At 42.1% G+C, this 27,817-nt stretch overlaps 1 protein-coding gene across 1 annotated transcript in view; it reads left to right on the forward strand.

The window, feature by feature from the left end:
• The first annotated feature begins 205 nt into the window (after nucleotides 1-205).
• Wdr72 (WD repeat domain 72) overlaps nucleotides 206-27,817 on the forward strand; it is a 170,915-nt gene continuing 143,303 nt past the window's right edge. The window contains exons 1-3 of the mRNA XM_057768149.1: nucleotides 206-225; nucleotides 19,663-19,841; nucleotides 24,908-25,014. Of these exons, the coding sequence (XP_057624132.1) occupies nucleotides 19,689-19,841; nucleotides 24,908-25,014 (260 nt within the window). The 5' untranslated portion in view covers nucleotides 206-225; nucleotides 19,663-19,688. The remainder of the gene's footprint in view (nucleotides 226-19,662; nucleotides 19,842-24,907; nucleotides 25,015-27,817) is intronic.

A 27,817-nucleotide genomic window follows, 5' to 3' on the forward strand; every position in this document is an offset into this window, starting at 1 on the left:
TTTTACTGGGAACCTGCTCCTGGATGCTTTGGGACACTTACCTTTCCGGTGGAGAAAGTTTCTAGGACTTTACAGCTAGTTCCGTGGCGAGGAGAACGGCCGGTGGAGGTGAGCTTCTGCTGGCTGTGACAGCTGAAGGCAGCGGGGGACTCAGGGATAAAGGTAGCTCCCACCTGTGGCCGAGACCGCTCTAAAGAAGATCTGCTCAGTCAAGATCCGTCTCTTGTGAGTTTGACTGGGGAGAGGCGGAATCACACGGGGTGGCAGGGGCTCGCCTGTTTTAAGGAAATCCCGGTAAGGTGACCTGAAAGCAAGACGCGCGCTCTCCAGGGCAATGAATCCTGTCCAACAGCCTGCCTTCCTTCCAGCTCTTTGTGTACAGTTAACAATGGTCTGCACAGAGCCTGGCTCTGCCTTAAACCCTTTCTTCTTCCTCCTGGAGGTCGTCTGTCCAAGGAGTTCAAGGTCAGACATTGGACACTAGGTCAGTTTGGGAAATATTTTTCAATTCATGCAAATATTTAGAATCTTTCACCTCCCTTTTCTATCTGGCTTCTGCCCCTGACTCTATTCGCATACAAGGTTCTCACTTGCTCTATCTTCTTTAACTCCCCCACATCCCCACACCTTTAAATTGTATTTTTCTACACATATTTAATTCTTTGGGAATTTCACATATGCATAATTATATATTATATAATACATATTCACTCCCATCTCTTCCCCTAACCCCACCCAAATCCACCCCAGTATTCCACTCCTCTTCCTAGCTTCTAGTCTTCGTTTTTTAAAAAAATAACCCACAAAGTACAATTTGTGCTGTCCATATACAAGTGTGTGTGTGTGTGTGTGTGTGTGTGTGTTGGGGCCATCCACTGAAGAGTGGGTCCAGCAGGGACCACACCCTTAAAACTACCTCTTTCTGACCCAGAAGTCATCAGCAGTTGGTAACTCCTCCAAAAGGGGTGGGGGTCAGCAAGTCCCTCTGCCTACCTTCCAGAAATCTCAAGCACCAGGGGAGAAGAAAGTAAACACATTTCCAGCAAGTCCTTACAGGTACTTGGAGTTCTTTTTCTTCTTTTTTCCATTCTTTTTATTTTACACCACTAGTTCCTTCCTTTCTTTTAGTTCCTCCAATGCTAACAGCCTCTAACTCTGTAAAGAGTACACTAGAGGAGAAAGGAAGTGGCCCTCCACGTGATGCTCTAAAAAGACTAATTTTAAAAACCACAGAAATTGATTGTCTGTGTGGAGGCCAATATTGCGGCTTCTTTGGCGGGGGGGGGGTAATATTTGTAGATTGGACCTTCTTTCTCAAGACAATGTTTGCTGCCAGGCTTCTCCACATGTAAAGGCTCTTCTACTGTCTCTACCCAAGGGGAACATGAGGAATCTCGGGTCCTCATGAACAATCTCCCTGAGAAAGAGTTCTTGAGGCACCTTGAAAATATTGTATCAGGACATCCCAAGGTTTCAAGACTGCTGTGCTCCAATATCCCAGATCTTGACGATTTGCTTATTTCTGTTATTTCTAATCACTCACAGTGGCAGTCCCCGTAACTGCTCTGTCTGCACATTGTAGGTGGTACTTCTCTGACTCATTTTTTTAAATGCATGTTTTATTGTCCCCAGTTGTTGAGGTTTCTGGACCTTGCTCTCCATTAAGCAGAATCAGAGGTTATGGTGGGAATCAGGTGGAAAGAACTGAACTGTGTTTTGAGTTCTAGTTCCAGCTCAATCTTGAAGTCCCATTAAGTCCCTTCCTATATTGACTCTGGGGTTTTTAAAAGTCTTTACCTTGTGTGTGTGTGTGTGTGTGTGTGTGTGTGTGTAGGGGGTGTGTTTTTTCTGTTTTCCCTTAGTTTTCAGAATAAAGACTTGTCGGGAAGGGTATTTGATCTCTTCTTAGCACGCACGTGTCCTGTGCTGGGAATCACTGCTCTGCAGAATTTGGACTGTGGACTTTCCTCTTGGTTCCAGAAGGTGTTCTGGTATGCTGGACATCTCTGCAGGTGACAAAGGGCATGGGGTTTAGGACGGTTGGGACCTCAGACTAATTACTTTTACTCTCCCTCCACGTCTCATTTCCTCCTGGCTGGAGAGAATAATATTCCCTAGGATGTTTTATAGATTGGTGAAGGATATGACACAAACCGTACAGAGTCTGCAATTAATTGTCATTCAACAAACAGGAACAATTTCTTCAGTGTTCTTTTTCTCGTGATATTTTCCATTCTTGGAGATTTATTGTTGTTTTTTGTTCTGTTTTGATAAAAGGTCTCATGTAGCCAAGTCTTACTTCAAATTCTCTATGCTGCTGGGGGTGTCTTTGAACTTCTGATCCTTTTGTCACCATAACTTGTCTTAATAAAAGGAAACTTTTATTAAGGTAAAATCTGTCTCAAAATAATTATCAAGTCCTACACGTGCATGATCAACATTTAAGCAAGCCCAGGATGGAGTCCTAGTTCACAATTGGTGAATGTGTTGCCCGTGAGCAAGAGGTAAGTTGTGAGCCCAGGGAGCAGATGTGATTTTAGATGGCTTCACAGCAGAGTAGAATGCAGGCTACTTTCCCCATCTGCCCTTTGCTCTGGTGTACACCTCATGGTCACACTCTCGGGTTGAATATCCACACACTGACCTGCATAGGGAAGATGGAGAACAGGGAAGCATATCTCCTCTCATACTTCTTCACAGCTAAGACTTCCAAGCATTTCCTAAGTTGACTACAGCTATTATTACACCTCTGGATTTTGCTGTCCTCAAATGCAAACTGGAAATTCTCGTGACTTCGGAATCTCTCCTGTAAGGGCGTTGCCTTCGGGTGGCTGTAGGAAGGCTAAGTTATGCACACAGGGCTTTCCTGTGGGCTGAAGTGTCATGACTCAGGGTCCTGCCCTAGAGCACTTGCTCTGGTTAGATACAGTGAAACATTAGTCCATGCTTCAGTCCAGACGCAACTTATGACCCTCCGTCATGCATATCGTAACAAGCAGACCAACACAGACTGGAAGGGATGGCTCAGTTCTTCCAAAAGATCACAGTTCAGTTCCCAGCACCCAAGTCAGAGTGTCTATAACTGCCTCTAACTCCAGCTCCAGAGGATTCCACACTCTCCTCAAGCCTTCAGGGGCACTCGTACACATATGGCATGCATATACACACATATACATGTATGTAGAATGTATTTTAAAAACCAAGCAATAAACAACTTAGCTGGTATAGTTTGGAATGAAGTCTAAAGCAGTATTTACTGCTCTTGCTCCTTCCCTTCTTCTCCAAGTCTGAGTTGGGAAGAAGGTCCTCCCACTCTGCATGTGTTCTCTTGCCAGAAAAAATATCTGCATTCCTACGTGAGTCTAATGGTATCTCTGTCCAAACCCCACCCATTACTTTCTTCTGAGCTATGTAAGTGAATGTTGGGGAGGGGGAATGTCAAGAAAGAGGTATTGATAAGAAAATAGATTTATTATTTAGGATGGACTAATGAATTCATTATTCATTCTTAAAATGATAACTGAACATTTTAAGAGGAAATTCTTATGAAATTTTACCCTCTTGACTTCTCTTTGGTATTGTTAGCTTTCCAAATCCTTTTAAGTACAGAAGTCTTTTCCTTTAAATTCTAGCTCGAGTACGCATGCCTTAGTCCCCCATCTTCCAAGTTTTGTCCAAGTTGGCTGAATAAATGAACACCCAGACTTGCCTCTTCCTGCCTCTTATGACTGACTACATGATTTCAAATTAAAGAGTTTTGTTGCAATGCCCCGCAAGGCGTGGAAAAATTATACCTACTGTGTAGGTACCACTAGAGAGAAAAAAGGAATTTAATTACTTTAGGTTTTGTTCATTTCTGAGAAAAATTGTTCTGCAGGATTCAGACCAGCCCTGTCAGTTCCTAAAATCCTCGATCAGGCTGGGTTTCCATTCTCACCAAACCATGATTATCTGGCATAAGAAATTAGGTAAAAATTATTCTTTTGGGGCATTTGTTTGCTTTGTTTATCTTCTTTGATTTGATCAGTTAACTTGAACATTTGTTCATTGTACTGATGATATACATAAGGTTCAGACAGAATCAAGCGAAGACGAGTCAAACTGCTCAGCTTACATGTAAATGTCGCTGGAACCCGAGTCTAGGTTCTGATTCCTGGACTCATCCTGAGGTTCCATCCAGTGGGACACCCAGGAATCTTCATTTGAACAGAATGCTAAGATGATGCTGAGCCCACGGAAAATGTTCATTTTGTGTGTGTGGTGCTGGTACAGGTATGTGGATGTGATTGTGTGCATATAGGTGTGCATGTGGTGCCCTTGCAAATATGCGCTCATGTGTGCAGAGCCCAGAAATCAACTCTGGGTGGCTTTATCGTTCTCTCCTCACCCTACATTTTGAGGCGGAGTTTTTCATTGAGAGCAGACTTTCACTGAATATCTATTGTGACTGGACAGGTTTTCCTTTAATTTAATGCGTTTTATCTTTTTTTTTAATACCGAAGAAAGTCTCACCTAAAACAGTTTTCTCTAAGCACTTGCAGATGAAGGTCTGTCCTAGGCTATCAAGGATTACAGCAGATAGATGAGTTCAGGACTAGGAAGGGGGGGGGGGCTTAGATCAGTCATGAACTATTTTATTAGATTGTTCCATAGTGTTTCTCAATTTTGAATATAAATCCCCAACTGAATAATTCAATATTTGATCCCCCCCCCACATACACACACCAATAATCCTCCTCATTCCCCATTCAGGCCGTGCAAATTCACCCTGTTTCTGGCCCTCTATGTATCTTATGGAAATCTTCTATCCCTGAGAGTACACAGGTTTCATGATCTGTAGGCACTGAGGATGCTCACCTCGGCGTTTGATAGACTGCTGAGTCAGGCATTTCCTAAGGGTGTGTTGGAGTCAGTCAACACCTATTTTCTACATGACTACCAAATCCAAGATGTTTTGCTTTTTGTGACACACTTTGTAGTTGTCTCCTCTTTTAGCTGAGAGAAACTTTAAATAATTCTCTATGCCTGCTTTTGAGAAACACAGCATATTCAATGGTAATCTTTATTTCAAAGCTGAGAAGGAACTTCCTTAATCATTGTGTTCTTCTCATCTTTCCATTTACTCATTTAGCCTAAGAAAAACTGACTCTGAGCACCCCACCACGCCCTGGCTACAGAGGTAATTACTGGTCCTGTGGTCCCAGAAGGGCAGGATATGGAGAATTCTGTTTACCTACACTTAGGTTTTCTATTGAACAAAACTCTGACAGAGAGAGCTGCAGTCTCTTTTTCTTCTTTTCCTTCTTTTTCCCAGTGACAGAAAGTGAGTGGGAATGACCCTTGAATTGCTAATGTCTGTCACCCGGAGAAGGAGCAAATTATTTTCTGGCCTCTGTGTTGCCGTGTTTAGAACATATGTTCTGAGTAGCTGCTTTTTTCACTGCCTCTTTTGCCAGCCGAGGTGCAACACAAACTATTTTAATTAATACCGTGTCACCAAAAGGGATTGAGGTAGCCAATTGAATTCTGCCAAGATGGAGTCTTTTGATGAAAACATATCTTCATTGATTGAGGATGAAAAAAAATCATTCTTAAAATGAAATTCAGAAGAAAAAAAAATCATGTCCCTCAGAGAAAATTTCTGAGTGGCAGGCCAAGATTAACATCATAAAATTGAATTTGTGCTTCAAGCCTTTGATGTAACCAGCAGCTGGGAGATGGTGCTGCCCTAGCCGCGTGCCCTCTGATTATTGTGGAGAATGAAATAAGGGTTTCTGGTGTCCCTCCTCCAAGAAATACAAACGAGCTATTACTAGGTAGTTTCTTGCTAGTTAAAATGGGTTGGATCGATTGGAGGCCTCTTAGGCCCTCATTGGCCCGTGAACTCCAGGAGTTGAGCATTTATTTATGCCCCAGGGACAGAATTTGTAGCCGTTGCTAGAGAATGACTTCTTTGGTCAGTAGGAACCTAGCAGAGGAGAGCGAGGGGGACCTACTTGCCAGGGACGGCTTTGGAATGGGCAGAGGCTGGGCAAGGTTAGAAAGCAGCACAGTGCTGGGTCTTCTTTGGCCCCGAAGGTGCTCCTCAGCTCTGGACTCCAAACTGGAGCCCACACTCTGTGTGGAACTCGTCTCTGAGTTACGATCTTAGGACGCAGGATCACTCTTTCAACAGGTTTTCTCCTGTTTTTGCTAGACCTGGTACTTTGAATGAACCACTGCCCACACTGTTGACTCTGAGTGCGTAAATAATAGGTTTTGTAGATGAAGAAACAAAATCTCTTTGTAGATACACCCTCAGACTGAAGAATGGCTTGAACCTCAGTCACCCTGTGGTTGAGCTTAAGTTGTATTTGTTTTGCATTGTTTCCTTTTATTTGGAACACAGGCTTGCTCGTGTGGATTAAGCAGGAGATGATGCTGTCTCAACCCTCACTCTCAAGCCCTTTGAGAAGTGGGATGGGTCTTGACGTCAGACAGACATAGGATATAATTATTCCTCACCAGGGAACTCGGATTCCCCCAGCTGTCTTCCCCCTGAGAGTAAATACTAAACGGCAGGTATGCGGATGAATTAGGAAAGGTGGAAACGCCCCAGTCCAGTGTCCAAGTGATAGTTGGGATTTAGTAACCATGGATGACAGATCTATAAAGGTTTCCTGGTGACTGAGAAAGACAAGAAAAAATCAACTGAAGTATGGATGTGTGCTCAAAGAAGGGGAGATGGGACAAGCCAAGGCCAGGGAGATTCTTTTCCTAAAGGGATGCCATGAGGAAAATAAAAAGGAAAGAAAGCTGTCTGGCCTATGAGAGAACACCCACTGGAGTAGAAGGGACAGGTAAAGATAAAGATGCTTGCTGGCAAGATGGAGAACCTGTGTTCAATCTCCAGGACCCGCATGGTGGAAGGAGAGAGCCAACTCCCATAAGCTGTTCTCTGACTTCACGTATATGGAGAGAGAGAGGGGGGGGGGGGGAGGGGGAGGGGGAGGGGGAGGGGGAGGGGGAGAGGGAGAGGGAGAGGGAGAGGGAGAGGGAGAGAGAGAGAGAGAGAGAGAGAGAGAGAGAGAGAGAGAGAGAGAGAGAGAGAGAGAGAGGAGAAGTTTTAAAAGACCCCAGTGTGACCAAAGCACCTGTATCTAACTTTGGAGGAGGCAGAGACAAGTAGAACCTTGGGGTTAGACCCTCAACCAGATTAGCCTATGGGTGAACTCTGTGTCAGCAAGAGACCTGATGTCGAGGAAACAGGTTTATGGCACCTGAGGAGTGACAGCTGAGGTTGTCCTCTGGCCTCCACAGGCAAGTGTATGTGTACAAGCAGACAAACACTCACAGGTATGCAATCAGCGATTTAAGTAAGACAACGTTCATTTATTTGTGTTACAATCCTGTATCTCCACACTGCCCACCCTTCCCCAAGCACCCTGCTAGGTAGGTGTAGGTAGAAGCATTCAGTGCAGGAGATGGGCTCAAAGGCTTCCAAAGAGCCTGGTTCTGGCCACCGCACACACAAAAAACACCAGAATCACAGCGTTAGGACTCTACACAGACTTGCTTCCAGGTAGGTGGCCTGCTGTCCTCTGCCATCTCTCAGGGAAGAAGGGATGGACTCAGTGGCAGTGGATTCACATTCATAACTGGTTTGTGTGGAACTGAGAGGGGGAAAACCCCATGCAGTGTAGGAGTCAAGGCTAAGGGACAGCTGAGCCTAGGGAAAACATATTTGTGGAGGAAGAGCCAAGGGGTGAGAGACTAGCTCCCGGCAACTCCAGGAGAAATGCCTTCCTCAGTGAGTGCCCTACTGCAGGAGATTGCGCGTGCTGGATTTCTAGCTGCTGTTGAGATTTCTGAAAGATGCCTGTGCTTCGTGAACTCAGGCTGGACGCAGTGGTGGAGACACTGACTTTGTTACAGCAGACAAGGTGGAACTGATTCTCAACAGGTATGAGAGATTCCACTTGTGCAAGCTTCTCTACGCCAACTACCATCATTCCTTAGTTGTCGCCACACAGGCAACTGAATTTGCTTAAATATGGTATCTGGGCTCCCAGAAACATTCAGGGTACCTGTCTCTTCATGGGCAAACTCCTGGTGTTGTGTGTGACAGTCTCTCTTGTGGAAAGCCCTACAGGGCAGCAAAGCCTCCAGCACACAGAGGGTATGCAATAAGTCTTTTAAAGCAAATGCAAACAAATACAAGCAAGTGGTCAGGGAGAAGAGAGGCCAGTTGAAGAGAAAAAGAGTGAGAACTAATAAAGGAGGCATTGAGCTGGCAGAAAATGAAACTTGGAACCAAGACAAGGAAGTTATTCTAGGAGATTAGCATAGCACACTTAGAAAAAAGTAAGTTAAAATAAGGCAAAGCTACAGTATTAAAGTGACAAGAGGATACTCATGTGGTGAATGACTTTGCTTGTTAAATGACAGAAAGGATCTGAAACAAAGGCACATGGGGTAGCCTTTGTGTTGGGATGTTTTCAATACTTCTATTACTTTTAAAAAGTATGTGTATATGTGTGTATGTATATATGGGTATATGTATATATGTATGTATGTATGTGTCTATGGATATATGTGTGTATGTGTATGTGGTTATATGTATATGTGTGTGTGTGTGTATGGTTAGATGGGTATATATGTGTATGTGTATATGAGTATATGTGCGTATGTGTACATGGTATATGTGTATATTTATGTATGGGTAGATGATTATGTGTGCGTATATGTATATGTGTATATGTATATGGATATATGTGTGTATGTGTAGATGGGTTTATGTCTATATGTGTGTATGAGTATATGTGTATATGTGTGTATATGTGTGTATGGGTAGATGGGTATATGTGCATATGTGTATATGAGTATATGTGCGTATGTGTATATGGGTTTATGTCTATATGTGTATATGAGTATATGTGTATATGTGTGTATATGTGTCTATGGGTATATGGGTATATGTGCATATGTGTATATGAGTATATGTGTATATGTGTATATGGGTATATGTGTGTATGGGTATATGCATGAAAGTGCAGGTTCCCAGAGAGTCTAGAAGAAGGCATTAGATCTCTAGGAACTAAATTGCAGGCTATGTTGAGCAGTCCAGTGTAGGTGCTGGGACTAGAACTTGGGTCCTCTGCAAGATCAGTACGTACTCGGAACACCTGAGTTATTTACCCAGCCCCCACAGCAGGGTTTTAAGGCAGCAGTGGGAGCTCAGTGTAGTACAGTGGTCAAAGATTACTTAACTCTTGTAATCCCAGCACTTGGGAGGTGGAGGCAGGGGGATCAGAAGTTCAGTCAGCCTCAGCTACAGAAATAGCTGAAGGGCAGCCTGAGTTACAAGAGACACTGTTTCAAAAAACTGGGGTGAAATGAAAGGTGAGAAAAGAATCTCACTGTGACAGAATTGCATTGCGGTCATGTGATCCATTAGCCCAGGACAAATGCATATGTTAGTGGGTGCTGTTTTACTGTGCATTGTCAAAAAGAAAGCCAGCATATATATGTCAGGACTCTGTAGACATGTGCGATTCCTAAGGATATGCTTATGGACTGCAATTTATTCTGTTTTATTTTATAAGTAGTTTATTTCACCCTAAGTTGTGGAGTTGACGGGAGCAGTGCTCATATGGTGCTGACCACTATGATGTTGGGGACTCCATCCCGACATGAACCAGAGATTTATTCTTACATAGACGAATTTCGTATTTTCCATGTGTTAACCTAAGCAAATATATTAGGCAAGTTGTTTTCCATATCATCCTTGGAAATGAGAAAAATATATGACTCAACACTGAAATGAGTTTGTTCAATTCACACACACAAAAACAGCTGCTTTGCCAACAACACAAAGGCTTACTTAAAGTTAACCACTGGGTGACTCAGTAATAAGGACATTGAGAGCTGAGTTTGTTTATCCCCTTTCCCTGTTCTGTGCAGCCCAATCCAACAATTGCACAGCAACTACACAAATAAGTATTTGTTTGGTTTAAGAATGGACATAGGGCTGGAGCCATGGATCAGGGTTTGAGAGCAACTTCTGCTCATCCAGAGAACCTAGGTTTGGTTTGAGCACCCACATCCATAGGCTTCAACTCCCTGTAACACCAATGCAGGCTTCCATGGGTACTGCACTCATGTACTTACCCCACCCCCCCCACACACACATCACATACATGAGTTAAAAATAGTGAAACAGATCTTTTTTAAATGGACTTAAGAACGCTAGGTAGTTTTAGGTTTAAAAAATAGCTTTAAGAGGATAACTATATGTTTTTCTTTGGGTTCACCTTCTTATTTAGCTTCTCTGGGATCATGAATTATAGGCTCAATGTCCTTTATTTATGGCTAGAAACCCATTATGAGTGAGTACATCCCATGTTCCTCTTTTTGGGTCTGACTGCACGTACTGGCTTTGTGGGAGCCTAGGCTGTTTGGATGCTCACCTTACTAGACCTGGAAGGAGGTGGGAGATCCTTGGACTTCCCACAAGACAGGGAACCCTGACTGCTCTTCGGGCTGCTGAGGGAGGGGGAGTTGATTGGGGGAGGGGGAGGGAAATGGGAGGCGGTGGCGGGGAGGAGGCAAAAATCTATAATAAATAAATAAAATGTCTTTAAGTATAAAATATTTGGATAATTAAATGTAGCACAATTTAAAACAAAACAAACAACCAAAAAAAAAAAAAATGTCCCCGAGAAAGCAGCATTCTCTTAAGGCCTAACCCTGAGGGTTTAAATGTGGGGACTGTTGTTCTCTGAACTGCTCTCAGATTAAATAGACATGAACGTGTGTGTCGCAAAAATAGTTCCTCTGAACTGCTCATGTTTCTTTTCCCACGCTAGCACCTGTCCTCTCACAATGCCTGCACAGAACACACTTGGCTGTTGTTTAGTTTTGTTAGTGCTGTGGCTACGCAGCTTAACAAGCAGAGGTGAAGTGTGCAGGCAACACTTCCTAAAACTCTGTAACTCAGTAGGTAGAGCTGGGATCTGTGCTGGAAACTTCAACTCTCCAACAACTGAGAAGCAATTTCTTGGTTGGTTCGTTTTATTGCATGTCTTGGATCATGAGTATTGGAAGAGCAAAGATTAATCTGCATGTCTGCTTAATTGATATTACCTCCTAAGGTAATTGCTGAAAATAGATTTCTTTCAGGCTGTATATTCTGATTATGGTTTTGACTCCCCCTGCTCCTCTCAGTTCCTCCTCTTTTTTCTTCCCATCCAAACCCATACCCTCTTTTCTGTCTCTCTTTAAAAACCAACCAGACAGACGGTACACACACACACACACACACACACACACACACGGATGGAGAGATGGGAAACTTCAGTAGTGATGTAATGTATGAGAGAAGAATAAAAACAAACAAATATACATCTAAGGAATAATAAAAAAGAGAAGACGATAAGATAAAGCAAAAGCAAACAAACTGAAATAGAACCAACCAACCAACCAACCAAACAAAAAGAGTCAAATAAAAAGCGCAGGAAGTACATATAGATGCAGACACACACACATAATCCCACACACAAGAATTTCATAAAAACACAAAGCCAGAAACCATATCATATACCTGAAGGATCTGTAAGACCAAAAAAGCCCTGACAACATTATGAGACAAAGAACCTCCAAAATTCCATTGTCATTGGGTTTGTTTTCTTTGGCCGTCTACTGCTAGACACAGAGCCTACCCTTAAAAGTGGTTTGTTTCCCCAAGTGAGACTTCCTGGAAGAAAACTAATTTTTCATTTGCAAGTAGCTATCAACTGGAGATAACTTCTGGGTTCAGAATAGAGACAGGGCCATGTGTGCATTTCTTCTTTAAGCTCCAGGACCCCATCTGCTCTACACCTGTACAGGCCCTGTACACGTTGCCATAGTTTCTGTGAGCTCATATGTTTGTCAGCTCATATGTTGTGTCTAGAAGGCCTTGATCCCTTTGTGTCCTTCATCCACTGTGGCTCTTACCTCTTTCTACCTCCTTATCTGCAGGGTTCCTCGAGGGGAGGAATTTGGAGGAGACATTTCCTTTTACGATTGAGTGTCCCGAGCACTCTCATTCTTTGCATATTGTCTTACTGTGGGTCTCTGTGTTCGTTCCCATCTGCTGCAGAAGGCAGCATCTCTGAGTATAAAAGAATGTCATTAGGGATCATCTTATTGCTATGTTCCTCTGGCAGAACAGTAGTATTTGATGTTTCCCTAGCTCCCTAGGAGTGGGCCTTAAGTCAAATCAGATATTGGTTGGTTACTCCCACAAGCTTTGTGCCACTACTGCACCAGCACATCTTGTAGGCAAGTCCCCCTTGTAGATAGAAGGGTTTGTAGCTGGGCTGATGTTTACCTCTCACCTTAGGCAGTGTGCAGAATGCCTCTCCCAGTTCTGTGAGCACTAGTCCATAGAGATGGACTCAAGGTAGGCACCAGCTCAACTTATCTATGTTCTGTGAGTTATATTGGTGTTGTCTTCGGCAATAGGGCCTACCCATCAGTTTCTGGAGAGCCACCAGTAGCCTTGGCAATAGCTTGAGTTATTTGTGGGTGTCCATGGGATCCTTTTGGCCAAGAACTCGACTAGATGTAACCTATCTTCAATACTGGAAGCTTCATTTTGTTAAGAAATGTCCAGATGGGTCTTTGTCTCTACTGTTATTTGGCAATTTCACTTAGATCCTCTTCATGTACGCATATATTTCAGGAAGATTCTACTGTATTAGGTTTCTATACAACTCACTCAGAATGCCCTTAGTTTTAGTTGTCCCTCCCTGTATTCTTTGCTTTGTCCCCTCTCCCCTCTCCCTCCGTGGTTTATCCTCCCATTCTAACCCACTCCTATTCCTCCCATAAATGTCTATTGTATTGCCCCTTCATAGGGAGATTCATCCTCCTCCCCAGTGCCTTGCTCTATACCTAACCACTGTGGCTTTATGGAGTATATTCTTCAAGTCTTTTAAAGACTACAGAATATGGCATTTAAGATGTTTTAAGAATTTAGGACTTATAATGACAATGAGACACATCTCCTGACAGCACCAATTATTTCAAGAGGGAGATGGGCATCCAAGAATCCCATTGGTTAGAAATTTGGGTAAGAAACTGCTCTTGTCTGAACTGTTTGATGAACTGGACATGCAGAACCAGCAGAAAAATGATTGCTGAACTTGCCTAAAAGTGAGAGATGGTCCTTCAGGATTCCTACTTCATGAATGAGTCTACTAGATATTCTTCAGGACTCAGAAGAAAGTAACTGACAAACTGCCAATATAGGCAGAACTGTCTTTGAAATTTCCTGATTTATGAAAAAGTCTGCTAGATACAATAGGCCTATGCTATGGGTAGGTTGAAAACGGATGCCCCAATGGTATAGAAGAACTTTGGGTAACTGTCCAGGCAGCTAGGTGTCTCTGTCAATTCTAGAGTTTTGAAAGTTGCTTATAATACACTTCCTGTTTACATAGATAATATTATATCCTTCTGGAGTCTTTGATGGAATTGAAGAATAGATAGTTATGATAAAGTTTTCCTTAGTTATGATAAAAGATAAGATAGATATAACTGTAATTCTTGCTTGATACCTGTTTTGTTATATGTAATATTTCTATGTTGAAGCTAAGACCTTTCTTCTTATTTAAACAGAAAAGGGGAGGCAATGTGGGATTCCCCACTGTATCCTGTGAATATCATTGGTTAATAAAGAACTGCTCTAAGCCTATAGCAGAGCAGGGCAGGGCAGAGCACAGCTAGGCAGGGAGGACTGGACTGAATGCTGGGAGAAAGGAAGGCAGAGTCAGAGAGATGCCATGCTAGAGACAGACAAGGGAACTTTAGCAGGTAAGCCACAGTCACATGATGATACACAGATTAATAGAAATGGGTTAAATTAATATGTAATAGTTAGCCAATAAAAAGCTAGAGCTAATGAGCCAGTCAATAATTTAATTAGTACAGTTTCTATGTGATTATTTTGGGGCTAGGCAGCTGGGAACAAACTATCAGCCTTCCTATTACAGTGATTAAGTATGGATCTATTTACATTCTTCTACATTCATTCACCCAGTTTGACTAGCACCATTTGTTGAAAATGTATATTTCCAGTGTATATCTATGACTTCTTTATCAAAATCAGGTGTTCATAGATGTATGGATTTATTTCTGTGTCTTCAATTCTATTCTATTGATATCTCTTTTTTTTAAATTCCAAAATACCATACTGTTTTTATTACTGTAATTCTCCAGTACAATTTAAGATCGGGGCTGGTGATACCTCCAGTCATTACTTTATTGTTCAGGAGTGTATAGGTATCCTCTGTGTGTGTGTGTGTCTATTTGTATCCCCTTAGTCTCCTTTAGTTGTCTTATTGCTCTATCTAGGACTTCAAGTATCATATTGAATCAGTATGGAGTGGCCATCTTTGTCTTATTTCTGATTCTGATGGACATGTTTTGAGTTTCTCTCCATTTAAATTGATGCTGGCCATGGGCTTGCTGTAAATTGACTTTATTGTGTCCTAAAATTTTCTGAGTAGCAGTTAACCACTCACTGGTATTGATGAGGAACTCTGCTTTGATGTTGACTAAGGGTTAATTTGAGAGTAGTTATGTTTCCAAAGGTAGAAGACAGGATCATACTTCTGAGTGTGGAACACAGGAGTGTATGTGTGTGTTATTCTTATTTGCCTTGGCTAGCCTTCAACTAAGTAAATGTATTTATTGTTGTTGTTTTGGTTTTTCTATGACGTGGTCTTCTTCTAGTGGTCTCATTCAAGAAATCTTTTGTTTTGTGAATCTCTGTAAGCTGGCAAGTTTTGGAAGGCCCACTTCTGTGGGGACCATGCCAAGCACACAGGATGCTCAGGTTCCCTCAGGTTCTGTGAGGACCATGCCAAGCACGCAGGATGCTCAGGTTCTGTGAGGACCATGCCAGACACGCAGGATGCTCAGATTCTGTGAGGACCATGCCAAGCATGCAGGATGCTCAGATTCTGTGAGGACCATGCCAAGCATGCAGGATGCTCAGGTTCTGTGAGGACCATGTCAAGCGCGCAGGATGCTCAGGTTCCCTCAGGTTCTGACTGCTTCATACATCTGTGGCTAACATTGCTGTGGCAGGGACCATACAAATGACAGGGTCTGCATAGAAGCGCTGTCTTTCTGCTGACTCCTTTAATTTGCTTTTGTTTCATTTTTCCAGCATGGAACAGGACTTTACCACCAACAGCCAGCTTTGTGACAGTGCTCGCTAGTTTGTTCCTCCTTGAAACCTCTGTCCTTTTGAAGTTTATGTAGGTGATTTGTGCACAATATCCAGACTTGTTTATTTTTTAAATAAAAGTAGTGTATATTATAATTAACTCACAAATAAAAACACCTGCTGGGAATTGGTGGCACACACCTTTAATCCAACACCCAGGAGGCAGAGGCAGGTGGATCTCTGAGTTTGAGGCCAGCCTGATCTACAAAGTGAGTTCCAGGACAGCAAAGGCTACACAGAGAAAGTCTATCTCAAAAACCAAAACCAAAACAAACAAACAAAACAGAATAAAACAACAACAACCCCTATACCAGCTAACTCTTACATCTTGAATTAACCCATTCCTATTATTTTATATTTTAGGCTCATGGTTTACCAATACGGTTTCTGCAGCTACATGGAGTCTCTTCGACTTCGCCTTCTCTCTCTCTCTCTCTCTCTCTCTCTCTGGCTATAGTTTGCCGTGCTTTAAACTAAAGCAGCTTTATTCTCTACCCAATAATAATGAGCATTTATTTCCATAATTTTAATTTTTATCTTTTAAATGTATGTGTGTGTGTGTGTGTGTGTGTGAGAGAGAGAGAGAGAGAGAGAGAGAGAGAGAGAGAGAGAGAGAGAGAGAGAGAGAGAGAGCTGATAAGTGTTCATTGATGCACAGAGACCAGGATCAGGGTTTCAGATAGTCACAGGTGGTTATGAGCTACCCAGCTTGGGTGCTAGGAAATTGGGTCCTCTGAAGAAGAACAAGCCATCTTTCTAGCCCCCAACCTCCACATTTTAAAGTCTCTTTCCCATTGTCTGGATTGAATATCATCACTTAAGAAATATTTAGCAAGCATCACCTCTGTCAGGCAAGGTGCTAGGGTGGGGATGGAGCAGGGACTTTTCAGGAGTTTCCTGCTTGATGGCAGAGACTGGCTCTGCAGGGCGATTGGGAGGCGCCCACTCTTAGAATAAGCTGTGCACTGCTGTTTAAGCTTCGCAGAATGTTTTACTTGAAGTCAATCTGAGCTCATATCATGATTTCATACAGCTGTCTTGAGCTGTCAGCACAACCGTGTGACCAGGAGGCTGGAACCTTAGGCACAGATATAGCTTCTCAAACCCTGCAGTAGCCTGAGCCTTCTGTGATTTTAAATTGTTTCTGCCCCCCGGGTCATGTTTCGCTTTAGTTAGTTGTGGTGGTTTGAATAGGTATGATCCTCATAGACTTGTGTGTTTGAATCCCATAGGAAGTGACAGTTTAGATGGTGTGGCCTTGTTGAAATTAGTGTGACCTTTTTGAAGGAAGTGTGTTACTGTATGGGTGGATTTTGAGGTCTCATATGCTCAAGCCACACCCAGTGTGAGAGACAGTTTACTTTCTGCTGCCTGCAGATCAAAATCTCAGCTCCTCCAGCACCGTGGCTGCCTGTACATCTCCACCTCCATGTCCCGCCACTATGAAGATGGACTAAATTTCTGAAACTGTAGGCTAGCCCTAATGAAATGGTTTCCTTCATAAGAGGTGATGTGCTCATAGCGCCTTTTCGAAGCAATAGAAACCCAAATAAAGACATTATTGCTTTCCATTCTTTAAATACACAGATTGGAGAGTTTGATTTCTTTCCCAGCCCCAAATCCACCTTTCCCAGATGTTACAACATGGCAGGCACACTGCTGGGAAGCTGCACTTCATTTCTGTCAGAGCAGAGATCTATTGCTGGAATCTGAGAGCAGCTCTGTAGATCCGGATGTAAAGACAGGCATACCTCATCTGCAAGAGTCATCTGATATGCTAATCCTGGATACCAAGCTGCCTCTACTGCTTCAGAGTGTTTAAAACGAAATGCTCAAAAAGGGAGAATCAAGATGACCTCAGTGCACAGGACTGAAGCAGAGGTAGAGACAGAGTAGACAAGGAAAGTGAAAACACACTCCCAGAATTGATTTCTCATTCCCAGAAGATGACAGGAGAAAATGCAAGAAGCTTTGGGACAGGTTTCTAAACAGAACCAGTCGGGGTGAGGGGAGGACCCAGGCACTCTCAGCTTTATCCCCTTTTAACTTGAAGGGATGGAGCCTTTTTATTTTATTTATTTTCTTTTTTCCTCCTTTCTTTGTGCCTTGGTCTTCTGTCTTTCGCTGAGGTTCAGTTATTTGTTGGTTACAGGGAATGAGCTCCAGTCTCCTGCGTGATTATCAGTATCCCCATTTAAGGACTTTTTATAGAATGTAAAAATAGTCTCAATTCATGATTTGAATGGTTCAAAACCATTTGCAAGTAACAATTCCCAAATCTTCTCTTATTCAAGAGCGAAATTCTGAAAATTTAAAAGTGAGTGAGTTTGGCTTTATTTTAAGCACAGAAGGGGAGACATCTAAACATTGTATCAAAAGTGACATTTTGCTCTTGGTTGGCATGTACCTGACATATAATATGTGTTTAAATATGTAATTTTAGAGATAAAATTTAATGCTGTTTTATATATATTGTATTTGTCTTTAGACCTAATTAAATTGCATCAAATCTAGCATTATAATAAGCCCTTTAGCTATTAAACCTAAGATATTTTTAGGTCTATTCATTTTATGTTATGTGTATGAGTGTTTGGCCTACATATATGTATGCGTACTGTGTGCATGCCTGGTACCTGCTGAGGTCAGAATAGGGCATCTGACCCCTGGAAGTGGGTTAAGGATGGCTGTAAGCCATATCACCAGCTGGGAACATTTTGGAGACCTCTGTGAGAAAGATCAGCAATGGTATCTGGGTAAGTTACAGTGCTTGAGAGGAAGCGCAGGTCAGAGTTCATCACTGAAGGAAGCCAGGGCAAGAATTTTAGCGGGGCATAGACCAGAACTGCAGAAAACATGATTTGCTATCTTGCTCTTAAAGGCTTGCTCAGGCCGATTTCTTGTACGACTCAGAACTGCCTGTCCTGGGGTTGAACTGCCCATAGTGGACTCGGCCCTCCCATGTCAATCAACAATAAGGACAATCCCCACACCCGCCCTCAGACCAAGCTGATCTGGCCAATCCTTCAGTTGTTTAACTGATTACACCCAAGGTGTCATGAATGCACTGTAAGCTCTCTACTAGAGAGCTATAATATCAAACCTGAGATTCTAAAATAAGAAAAAATGAGATTTTACTAAGTCCAGCCTGGGCTTTAACAAGTGTCCTCCTGCCTCAGCTTCTCAGGTCTTATTTTTTTTTTTTAAGGTTTTAATGTCCTTGCCATTCTAATAATTCCTGTTTGTTTGTTCATTTTATGGTGAATTTTAGATTAGTCCTTTATTATTAGTCCCCAGGGTACTCAAGCCCTCTGATTGGTCATGGTTTATGATCTTCATGGCTATAAGTTTTTATTGTGAATTTATGTACGATTGTGGTTATGTTTCCATAAGAATTCTGTTTAGACTTGGTTGTGACAGTATCTTCCAGAATGCCTCCCAAAGCAAAACAAACAAAAACAACTTTAATGAAGTTTAATTGGTATACAAAGTATTTTAATGAATATGTAGTAAATATATACATTTAAAGCATAAGCTTTGTTATATGTACATACTCTTAAACCCACCACCAGAGATTGGATGATGAACATGTTCACCACCCTTAAAGCTGCCAACATTTGGGGCCTGCAAAGATTATTTATCAGTTCAGAGACCACAGTGCTCTCAGAGAGAATCAGCATTCAGTGCCCTGCACCCTCAGCAGGCAGTTCACAACCCCCTGTCCCTCTATTTCCAAGGGATCCAACGCCTTCCTCTGGCCTCAGAGAGACTGCACTAGTGCACACATGCATACATATAACTGCAAATAAAATAAATGTTAAATTTTATAAAAAGCTGCATCTCCCTGTCCATGGGGCTTCCCTGCTCTGCTCTCTGCTTCCAGTGACTATGTGCTAATATGGACATTCCAGAATTTTACCCAGAGGATCATAAAACACTTTTCTTTTCAGGTACTTGTTGTTTTCAAGTAATTGTTCTGGGATTCACGTGGGTCAATTAGGCCATTCATTTTGCTGAGGAATTGTATCCCATTGTGTAGATATGCCTCTGTTTATTTATCTGGTTACCTATTAATTGACATTTGGCTTGCAGTTTTTGGGTATTGTGAGGACGGTTGCACATGTAGTTAGCAATCATCCTATAGGCACACCCTGTTTTCTCTGGTTGACTAAGAAGTAAAGAAGATTGGCTAGGTCATGGAGAATATATGGATCTGGCTTTGCAGGAAATGGCCACAAAGACTTCCATCCCAGATTCTCAGATACAGTTGATCTAGAACTCACTGTGTAGTCCAAGTCAGCCTTGAACTTGTGCCAGTACTCCTCCCTCGGGCCTCCATTGCTGGAATTACAGATGTGAGTTTCCCCAAATTTAAGAATGATAATGATATACATTGTTTCTATCAGGGTCTCCGTATCTGGGATTCGTCCACATGAGGAGTGCTCTGCAGGCCGTGGCCCTTTGGGGAAGAAAAGCTCCTCCCCACAGCATCACAGCCATCATGATCACAGACGACCAGCAAACCATAGTGACCGGCAGTCAGGAGGGTCAGCTCTGTCTCTGGAGTCTCTCACCTGAACTGAAGGTGCGTCAAGGCCACAGGTATTAAACCTGCCGTGGTCATTCTGCTTCTCAGCCCTACAGTAATGGTAAATGGCTTGCATGGTGGTGGAAAAGGTGTTCACAGGACAAATCAAGATGCTATGTGGAAAGTATGAAGAGGGTTAGTCTCCACTACCAGCTAAGTATTGCCACCCTTTAAGCTGCACTGAGTTTTACTCTTCTCTAGCCTGAATTATATGGGTGAGTAAGTGAATAGACGTTTAAGTAGAGAATTCTAAAGAAATATGGTCCATTAATATAAACAAAAGGCACTCCTGAAGGCCACTATTAACTAAATGAATAATATCTTAATTATCTGGATGTATCTGACGGGCTAGACTTCTTGCTATTCTTTGAGTCCCTGCTCTGCTGTGACATTTTTACAGACCACATCAAAACCTCTACGTCCAATTTACTGTTATCGCCCTCTGATTTCAGAACCTGACCTCACCTAGTATTGGACCCATCGATTAGCAATTAATTGTTTCTGTCCCGAGTCATAAACATTTAACATATCGGAATAGATATTTGCTTAACTCCAGCAGTCTCTAGACCCAATTTGAACAATTAAACTAATGATGTACTTAAAGTGTACTGCCCTCATTAAGAAGCCTTTTAAAGATCAAAACTATTTTTAGCCTTTAAAGTCTGTCACTTTTAAACCTAAATTAACAATTAATTGTAATTCTATTTTATAGCGTAATTAATTAACACCTCCTATCCCCGAACCCTTCTGCTATAGGACGGCCAAGAGCTGCACAGCAGACCAGCTCAGCTCAATGTTTATGAACGTTTTTCAAAGGACTGGGTAGTGGCGTAGTGAATGTGCTTCAAAATGGTGCTCATATATATCCGAAATGTATGTTTTCTATTATCGTTTAAACTCAGACTCCTAAGTGGCCTAAAATCTCTTGCTAATCTTTTTCAATCTTTTTATTTTATATTACTTTCCGGCTGAAATGGCTGCTTAGCAATGCACAGCTCATTACAAGCTTAAGAAGTTTGAATTCCTAGCTTCTCATTTCTTCAATGTGTTTCTGATACTCGTGTAGTATTTGGTCACTGAGCATTCTGGATCCACACTGACGGTAGCTTGGATGAGTTCATACCTGAAGGAAGACACTTGTGATGGTGTTCTTTGAAGTTGCAGTATAGGAGAGGCCAGACTTGGCTACTTAGGCCACCCTGTGAGGATCCGAAATAAGTGGCAGTCAGTAGTGTGGTGTTCCCTTGGAAAGTTCTGACCTGTTCCTTTTAGGAGCATGTTGTCTTCTTAGGGTTAGAGCAGAGGTTCTTCACAGGAAGCTAGTTTGCCACCTAAGGGACATTTAGTGGTATTTTCAGACATTTTCGGTTGTCAAAATTGGAACCAGGGAGATGCTGCTGACATTTAGTGGTTCCTGTTACTGTCTTAAACTGCATATGACTGTCTAGAACAAAAGACTTTGCAACCAAAAGCCTGTTGTGCCAAAACTGGAGAACTCAGATGTGGAGTGTAATGAGACTCACACTGGCAAGGCGGGAGAAGCAGGCCATTTTGTTTAAGGAAACAGCCTGATCTGCAGCAAGGTGGAAAAAGTCTTGCTGCTGGATCCCGGTGTGAACTAGGGTCAAAGAAAGATGAGCTAGGAGAGGGGATGAGGTTTGGCCATGGAGATGTTTTGTTGCCCAGGAAAGGGATTTTCAAATCTTTTGGGCAAGGGGAGCTTTTGGGACGATCTGAGCTGGGGGCATGGGATGGGTCTTGTGTTCTGGATGTTGACCATTAGGATGCTATGGAAAAGTAGTCATGCAAATCAAACAATGTGTAGAGCAAATATGAGATGTTATGTCTTTCTGCCTTTGACTTCTGTGTACATCACATGAGTGGCATTACTAGAGCTTGTCTTTTGTCCTGACCATAGCCATCACATGTAAGCTCTTAGCTGCTGCCCCAGTGGCATGTCTGATTGCCACTGGAGCAATAGCGCAAGAGCTTACATCTAATCCACAGGCAGGAAGTAAGTAGAAAGAAAGGGTCTAGCATGGACTTTTGAAACCTCAAAGCCTACCTTTCAGTAACACACCTCCTCCAACAAGGCCACACCTCTTAATCCTTCCCAAACAGTTCCATTCACTAGGGAATCAAGCATTCAAACATATGAACTTATGAGGACCTTTTCATTCAGACCATCTCAGCAAGGCAATGGTGTTCAGTTCAGATATTTGTTCTGTTGTGGACTTTCTCTGGGTGGATAGCATGTCTGTGATGTACCTGGAGTTGTGGCTTCTCATCCATTGGGAAGAGATGGCACTCAAGTGGCTGTGCACCCAAATGTAGTGCCTGGGTGCAAGGATGTAGTGTTTTCTGAGTTGGAACCTTAGGACTTTTCCAGAATTTAGTATGTGATCTTAATAAACTATAAGACTTTTTTAAAACACAACCATTTTAGTATGACAAGAGATCTTTTAAAATAATTCTGATTATGATTATGGCAAAAAATAAAGGAAGCCATTATATCAGATAGATATGTTTGGTTATTAGCTCATGCATATGTTTGCATAGTTTAGAGAAAAAGTGGGTACTGATCCATGTGGAATATAAATATTTTACTATCCACAAAACTTTTCAAATTATTTTTGTCCCATTGTTTATTCTTTATTATTTGTGTGTGTATGTGTGTGTATGTGTGTATATGTGTGTATGTGTGTCTATGCACATGTGTGTACAGTGTACATGTGTGTGTATGTGTGTGTGTGTGTTTCTGTAAGTATGCACACATGAGTGCAGGTGCCCATAGAGGTCACTAGAGAATTTATGATTCCCTGAAGTTTGAGTTGCAAGTGGGTCTTAGCCCATGTGGGCACTAAGAGCCAAATTCAGGCCCTTTTCAAGGTCAATTAACTGCTGAACCCTCTCTCAGCCCTGTGTTTTTCTGATCTATAGTTTTAACTTTCAGAGTCTTTTTTTTTTTTACAAAAAATGAAAATACTTTTCATTTCAGATGTGAAATGATAAAAGAATAAGTACTTAGGGCTATACTTTCAAGTCACTAGTAGGAAAGCAACACATTGACATTGTAAATGAGTGTTTGGGTTTTTTGTGTGTAGAAAAGTTCATTTTATTATTTTTGAGGAAGGGAGTCAAATTAGGTATGTAAAAAAAATTCAGTGCTGTATTTTTAAAAGTATTTTAAAATTGGCACCTAAAGAATAATTTGATATCAAGACAAAGCCACATGTACTGAAAGTACCTGAGTAGAAGATACAGGGTTCTTTATCTCTCACCCAATGTCCCCTGCCATCACTGTATGTTCTAGGGTGACTTCTGTTGCTATGATAAACAACAGAACTATGTAACATGAGGGGCCTGCTTGTTGGGGTTTCTGTCTCGCCCAGTACCCCACAGCCGGCAAGCCCCAAAGAAAATCACACAGAGATCTCTATAAGTTATAAAACTGACTGGTCCATTAGCTCAGGCTTCTTGTTAACTCTTGTAGCTTATATTAACCCATTATCCTTATCTATGTTAGCCACATGGCTCAGTACCTTTTTCAGTGGAGCAGGTTACATCTTGCTTCTCAGTGGTCTGGGCAGGAATGTGGGAAGAGCTTCCTTCTTCCCAGAATACTCCTGTTCTCATTGGTCCACCTCTACTTCCTGTCTGGTTGACCTGCCTATACTTCCTGCCTGGCCAATCAGCGTTTTATTAAAATACATGATTGACAGAATACAGATAATTCTCCCACACCAGAACTAGAATAATGTTGGGGAGGAAAGTGATTATTTGGTTTATACTTTCAGGTAACAGTTCATTGCTGAAGAGGTCAGAAGGCAGGAACTCAGTCAGAGGCCACAGAGGAACACTGCTCACTGGCTTGTTTCCCATGGCTTGCTACTTTCTTTCTTATATAGCCCAGGTTTAGGGATGTACCTAAGGACAGTACTACCCACGATGGTCTGAGCCCAATGACCTGAATTGCCAATCAGAAAATGCCCTTCAGACTTGCCTACAGGTCATTCTGATCTATACAAATCTTCAGTTGTAGGTGACTATAGGCTTGTGTCAAGTTAACAACTGACACTATCTCTGACCTCAAATCATCCTGGAGTGGGATATGGCGCACATCATTGGATTTGGAACTCATGGTTATACATTATATCTGATTCCTTCTTAGTGCCCCTGGATGTGGCACTAAGATGTGGCATTGTATGGGCTTTGACAAATGTATGCTGACATATGTTTACAATTTGTCATGTGATACAGAAACATTTTATTGTTCTAGAAGTCCTTTGTATCCAAGAGTCTCCTGCTTTCCCAAACCCGTGATGAGCACCAATGTTTTGACCTCCCTATTTCTGTCTTGTCTTGAGCATCCCAGAGTTGGAGTTATCCGAGAGTGGGCTGTCCAGAGTTCTTTCTTTCACCCAAGCCAAGCACATGCTTTCAACCTGTCTATGCAGCTCACCTGCTGAGTCAACTGACACCTGCTGTTTGCCTACGAGCCTATGGCTTGTGTCTGACTGAAGGGCAGCTTGGTTGTGTTCCCATTTTTAATGATTCTGAGTCAAACTGTTGTGAATGTGTGTAGGTTTTTGTGTGGACATAACTTTTCAGTTTGTGTGAGAGGATACCAATGGATGCCCTCCCTGGATTGAGGATGACCTTCAATATGTGCTCCTCCTACTTTAGCCTATTAAGTGCTGGAGTGCCAGGGGTTCAATTCCACACCCAGCATGAAATTCTGGCCTCCACAGGCTGGGTTCATCAGGGAAATTTTTGGGCATGAGAAGAAGCAGCGGCACTGACTTAGATGTATTCAAAACTGAAATGTTGAGGAACCGGTCTAGTGTTCATAGAAATTTCATGATGGAGTCCAAATTCAATCAAACAAAATGTTGAGAACACATCCCTTCATCTCCAGGTTTCCTAGACTGTGGATTCTGTGTTATGTATCAGTGTTCCTGAAACTTGTATATATATATAAAACTTAGCATATTTAAAAGGTGTATTATTATTATTACTGGAAGTTTAGAGTTGTTCAAAAACCTAATTTTCAACATTTTCAGATTTCAGCTAAAGAACTTCTTTTTGGACATTCGGCCTCAGTGACATGCTTGGCAAGAGCGAGAGACTTCTCCAAACAGCCCTATGTTGTGAGCGCTGCTGAGAACGGGTGAGCGGCATCACTTAGCTCCATCTCCATTGCCTTCCTTTCCTTAAAAGCCAAGAACGTGTGAGGGGAGTAGAGGAGAAATAGACCCGGGGTAAAGTTCTTGCTACTCAAATGTGAGTTTCTGTGTATGGACCCCCGGCAGTCGTGAACAAGGCTGTAACCCCATAGAGTGTGACAGGAGAGCCTGAGGTGTGGACCAGTCAGTCTAGCGACAGTGATGAGCTCCACGTTCCATGGGACACCGTGAGAGAGTAATCTAGACAAACACCCAGTGTTGACCTCTGGCCTCCAGGGATTTCATGCCCATGGTATTGAACACCTGAAACTCCAGCACTTGATAGGTTAAGGTATGAGGACCACACGTTGAAGGTATGAGGACCACATGTTGAAGGTCACCTTCAATACAGGAATGGCCTTCATTGTTATTCTCCCATGCAGACAGAAGAGTAACATCCACACAAAAACCTGCACACAGTTGTACACCCACTCTCCATGCATACCCACACATACGTGTGTACACACAAACACAAAGACATTCACAAGAAAGTGGAGAGGGATTGAGGAAAATAACCAGTGTGGACCTCTGTCCTCCATACATTAAAAAAAAAGCATAAAATAAGGCAGTTGAACTAATCTTAATCTCAATTAAATTATAGGACCAACTTTTAAAATTAAATTATAATGGTTGTCAGACAATTGGAAAATCAATAAAACCAAATAAAACATAAAAGAAAATAAAGTTGGGAAATACATTTGTAAAAAATTAAGTAATGTAAGTACTTCTTTTATGTCGTGATATTTTATTTGTGATCTAACACATAAAGTTTGCCTGAAGATCAGGGTGCAGAGTTAAGCCACTAGTTAACCATAGAGGCCAGGCAGTGTTGGCACATACCTTTAATCCCAGCGCACAGGAGACAGAGACAGTTGGATTTTAGTGAGTTCAAGGCCACCCTGGGCTACACAATATTAAATCTGTCTAAAAAAGAAACAGAGTTCACACAAAAGTGATGCCAGCACTTAGAATCCCATGCCTTTAATCTCAGCACTAGGGAGGTGGAGACAGGAGTGATATGGCTGGGCAGAGAGGAATATAAAGTACGAGGAGACAGGAGCTCAGTGCAGTCTGGGATTCAGTCTGAGTGTGCAGTCTGAGGATTCATAATGATGGGATCTCCCCTTCAGTCTGAGGCTTCGGTAGAGGTAAAAGGTCTTTCTAGTGGCCAATTGTACTACTTCTCTGATCTCTCAGCTTTCACCTCCTAATATCTGACTCTGGGTTTTTATTATTTAGACCAAGTAGAACTCATGCAACACTTTTAAAAAAGGAAATACATGGAAAATATGTACTAACAAAATGAAGTTGATATCATAGTATTAATATTTTATATAGATAAGCACACAGAGTTAATGCAACATGGTTAATTAAACTTAAAGGCAAAAAGTTTTGGTATTGATAGAGAGGATTTTCACTTGCTAAGAGAAATTATGGTTACTAGTGGATGCAAAGTAGGCAAATGTCAGAACTTAGAACAGAGACTTTGCTAGGACCCATGTCCCGAAGACTGAGTGCATCTCAGAGATGTGTGCTGAGGGTCAGAGAAGATTTCTTGGCCCTAGTCCCACAGATGAGAATTCAGTGGGGATAGCCTAGAGCCCTGTAACTTGCATTTCTAGACAATCTTAGGCTATCCTTCCTTCCCAGTGACCATATTTGGAGTCTCCCGTGCCCACCTGAAGACAGCTGGAGGAGTGTGAGACTCAGAACAACTTGGGACTCTTACATATGGATAAACCATTCACTGACAGAGAACAAAAGAGGGAAGAGGCTTGTGAATTCCCATGTGCCACACAGATGGGAACATCTGTAGGCAGGTGGGCATGGGGATCTCGAGCCCTGATGGAGAAAGCTTAGCATAGGGACAGCTATCTAATCAATCTATCTATCTATACATGTATATGTGTATATATACACACATTTATATGTACACACACAAACACACACACACACACACACGTGTGCACATGAAGACCTGGGAACAGATAACACTTAGAGACAATAGGAAACAGAAGGTAAGAGAGTCCAGATCTGGGACTGAAGCGATCACTCAGCAGTGAAGAATTTGTTTGCTCTCCCAGAGAACTCAAGTTCAGATCCCAGAACTCACATGGCTGCTCACAAATGCCTGGAACTCCAACTCCAGAGGACCTGACCCCCTCCTCCAGCCTCTATGGGCATTGCACTCCTGTGTGCATACACATAAAAGCCCTCCCCACATATGCATAAATAAAAATAAGATACATTTTTAAAAACTGATTATTACAGATACCAGCTTAAAAATAAACTTCAAAGCATATCAGTTTACCATGAGCTTCTAAAGACCACATATACCAGTATTCCATAGGAGCTATGGAGTGAGGCTCGCTGGGGTCGCTTTGTAAATACTTTCAGAGGCTTGTGGATGTGGGGAAGAGTGAGAGACTACAGCGCTAAACTATGTGACTGTGTTACCTTATGCTGTGGGCTACTTAGAATTCAGTTTCTTTACCTTTAATTTCTATATCCTTCCTTTCCCTTAAGTGTATTATTAGTTGTTTTATTTCTGGGATATATTCCTTTAATTTCTATCTTTCTTTCCATCATTGTTTTCAGCATGTGCACGAATGTACATACATGTTTGTGGACACACAGATTTTCCCTCCCGCTTTGTAAAATGACATGATTTTTCAGGTTATCTTAAAACCTCTTTTGTGTGTACTAGTTAAAAACAGAAGGAAGGTCTATGAGTCGGATTCTAGGGCA

The sequence above is a fragment of the Chionomys nivalis genome, chromosome 4 (genome assembly GCF_950005125.1).
Source record: "Chionomys nivalis chromosome 4, mChiNiv1.1, whole genome shotgun sequence".
In the NCBI taxonomy this organism is placed as follows: Eukaryota; Metazoa; Chordata; class Mammalia; order Rodentia; family Cricetidae; genus Chionomys; species Chionomys nivalis.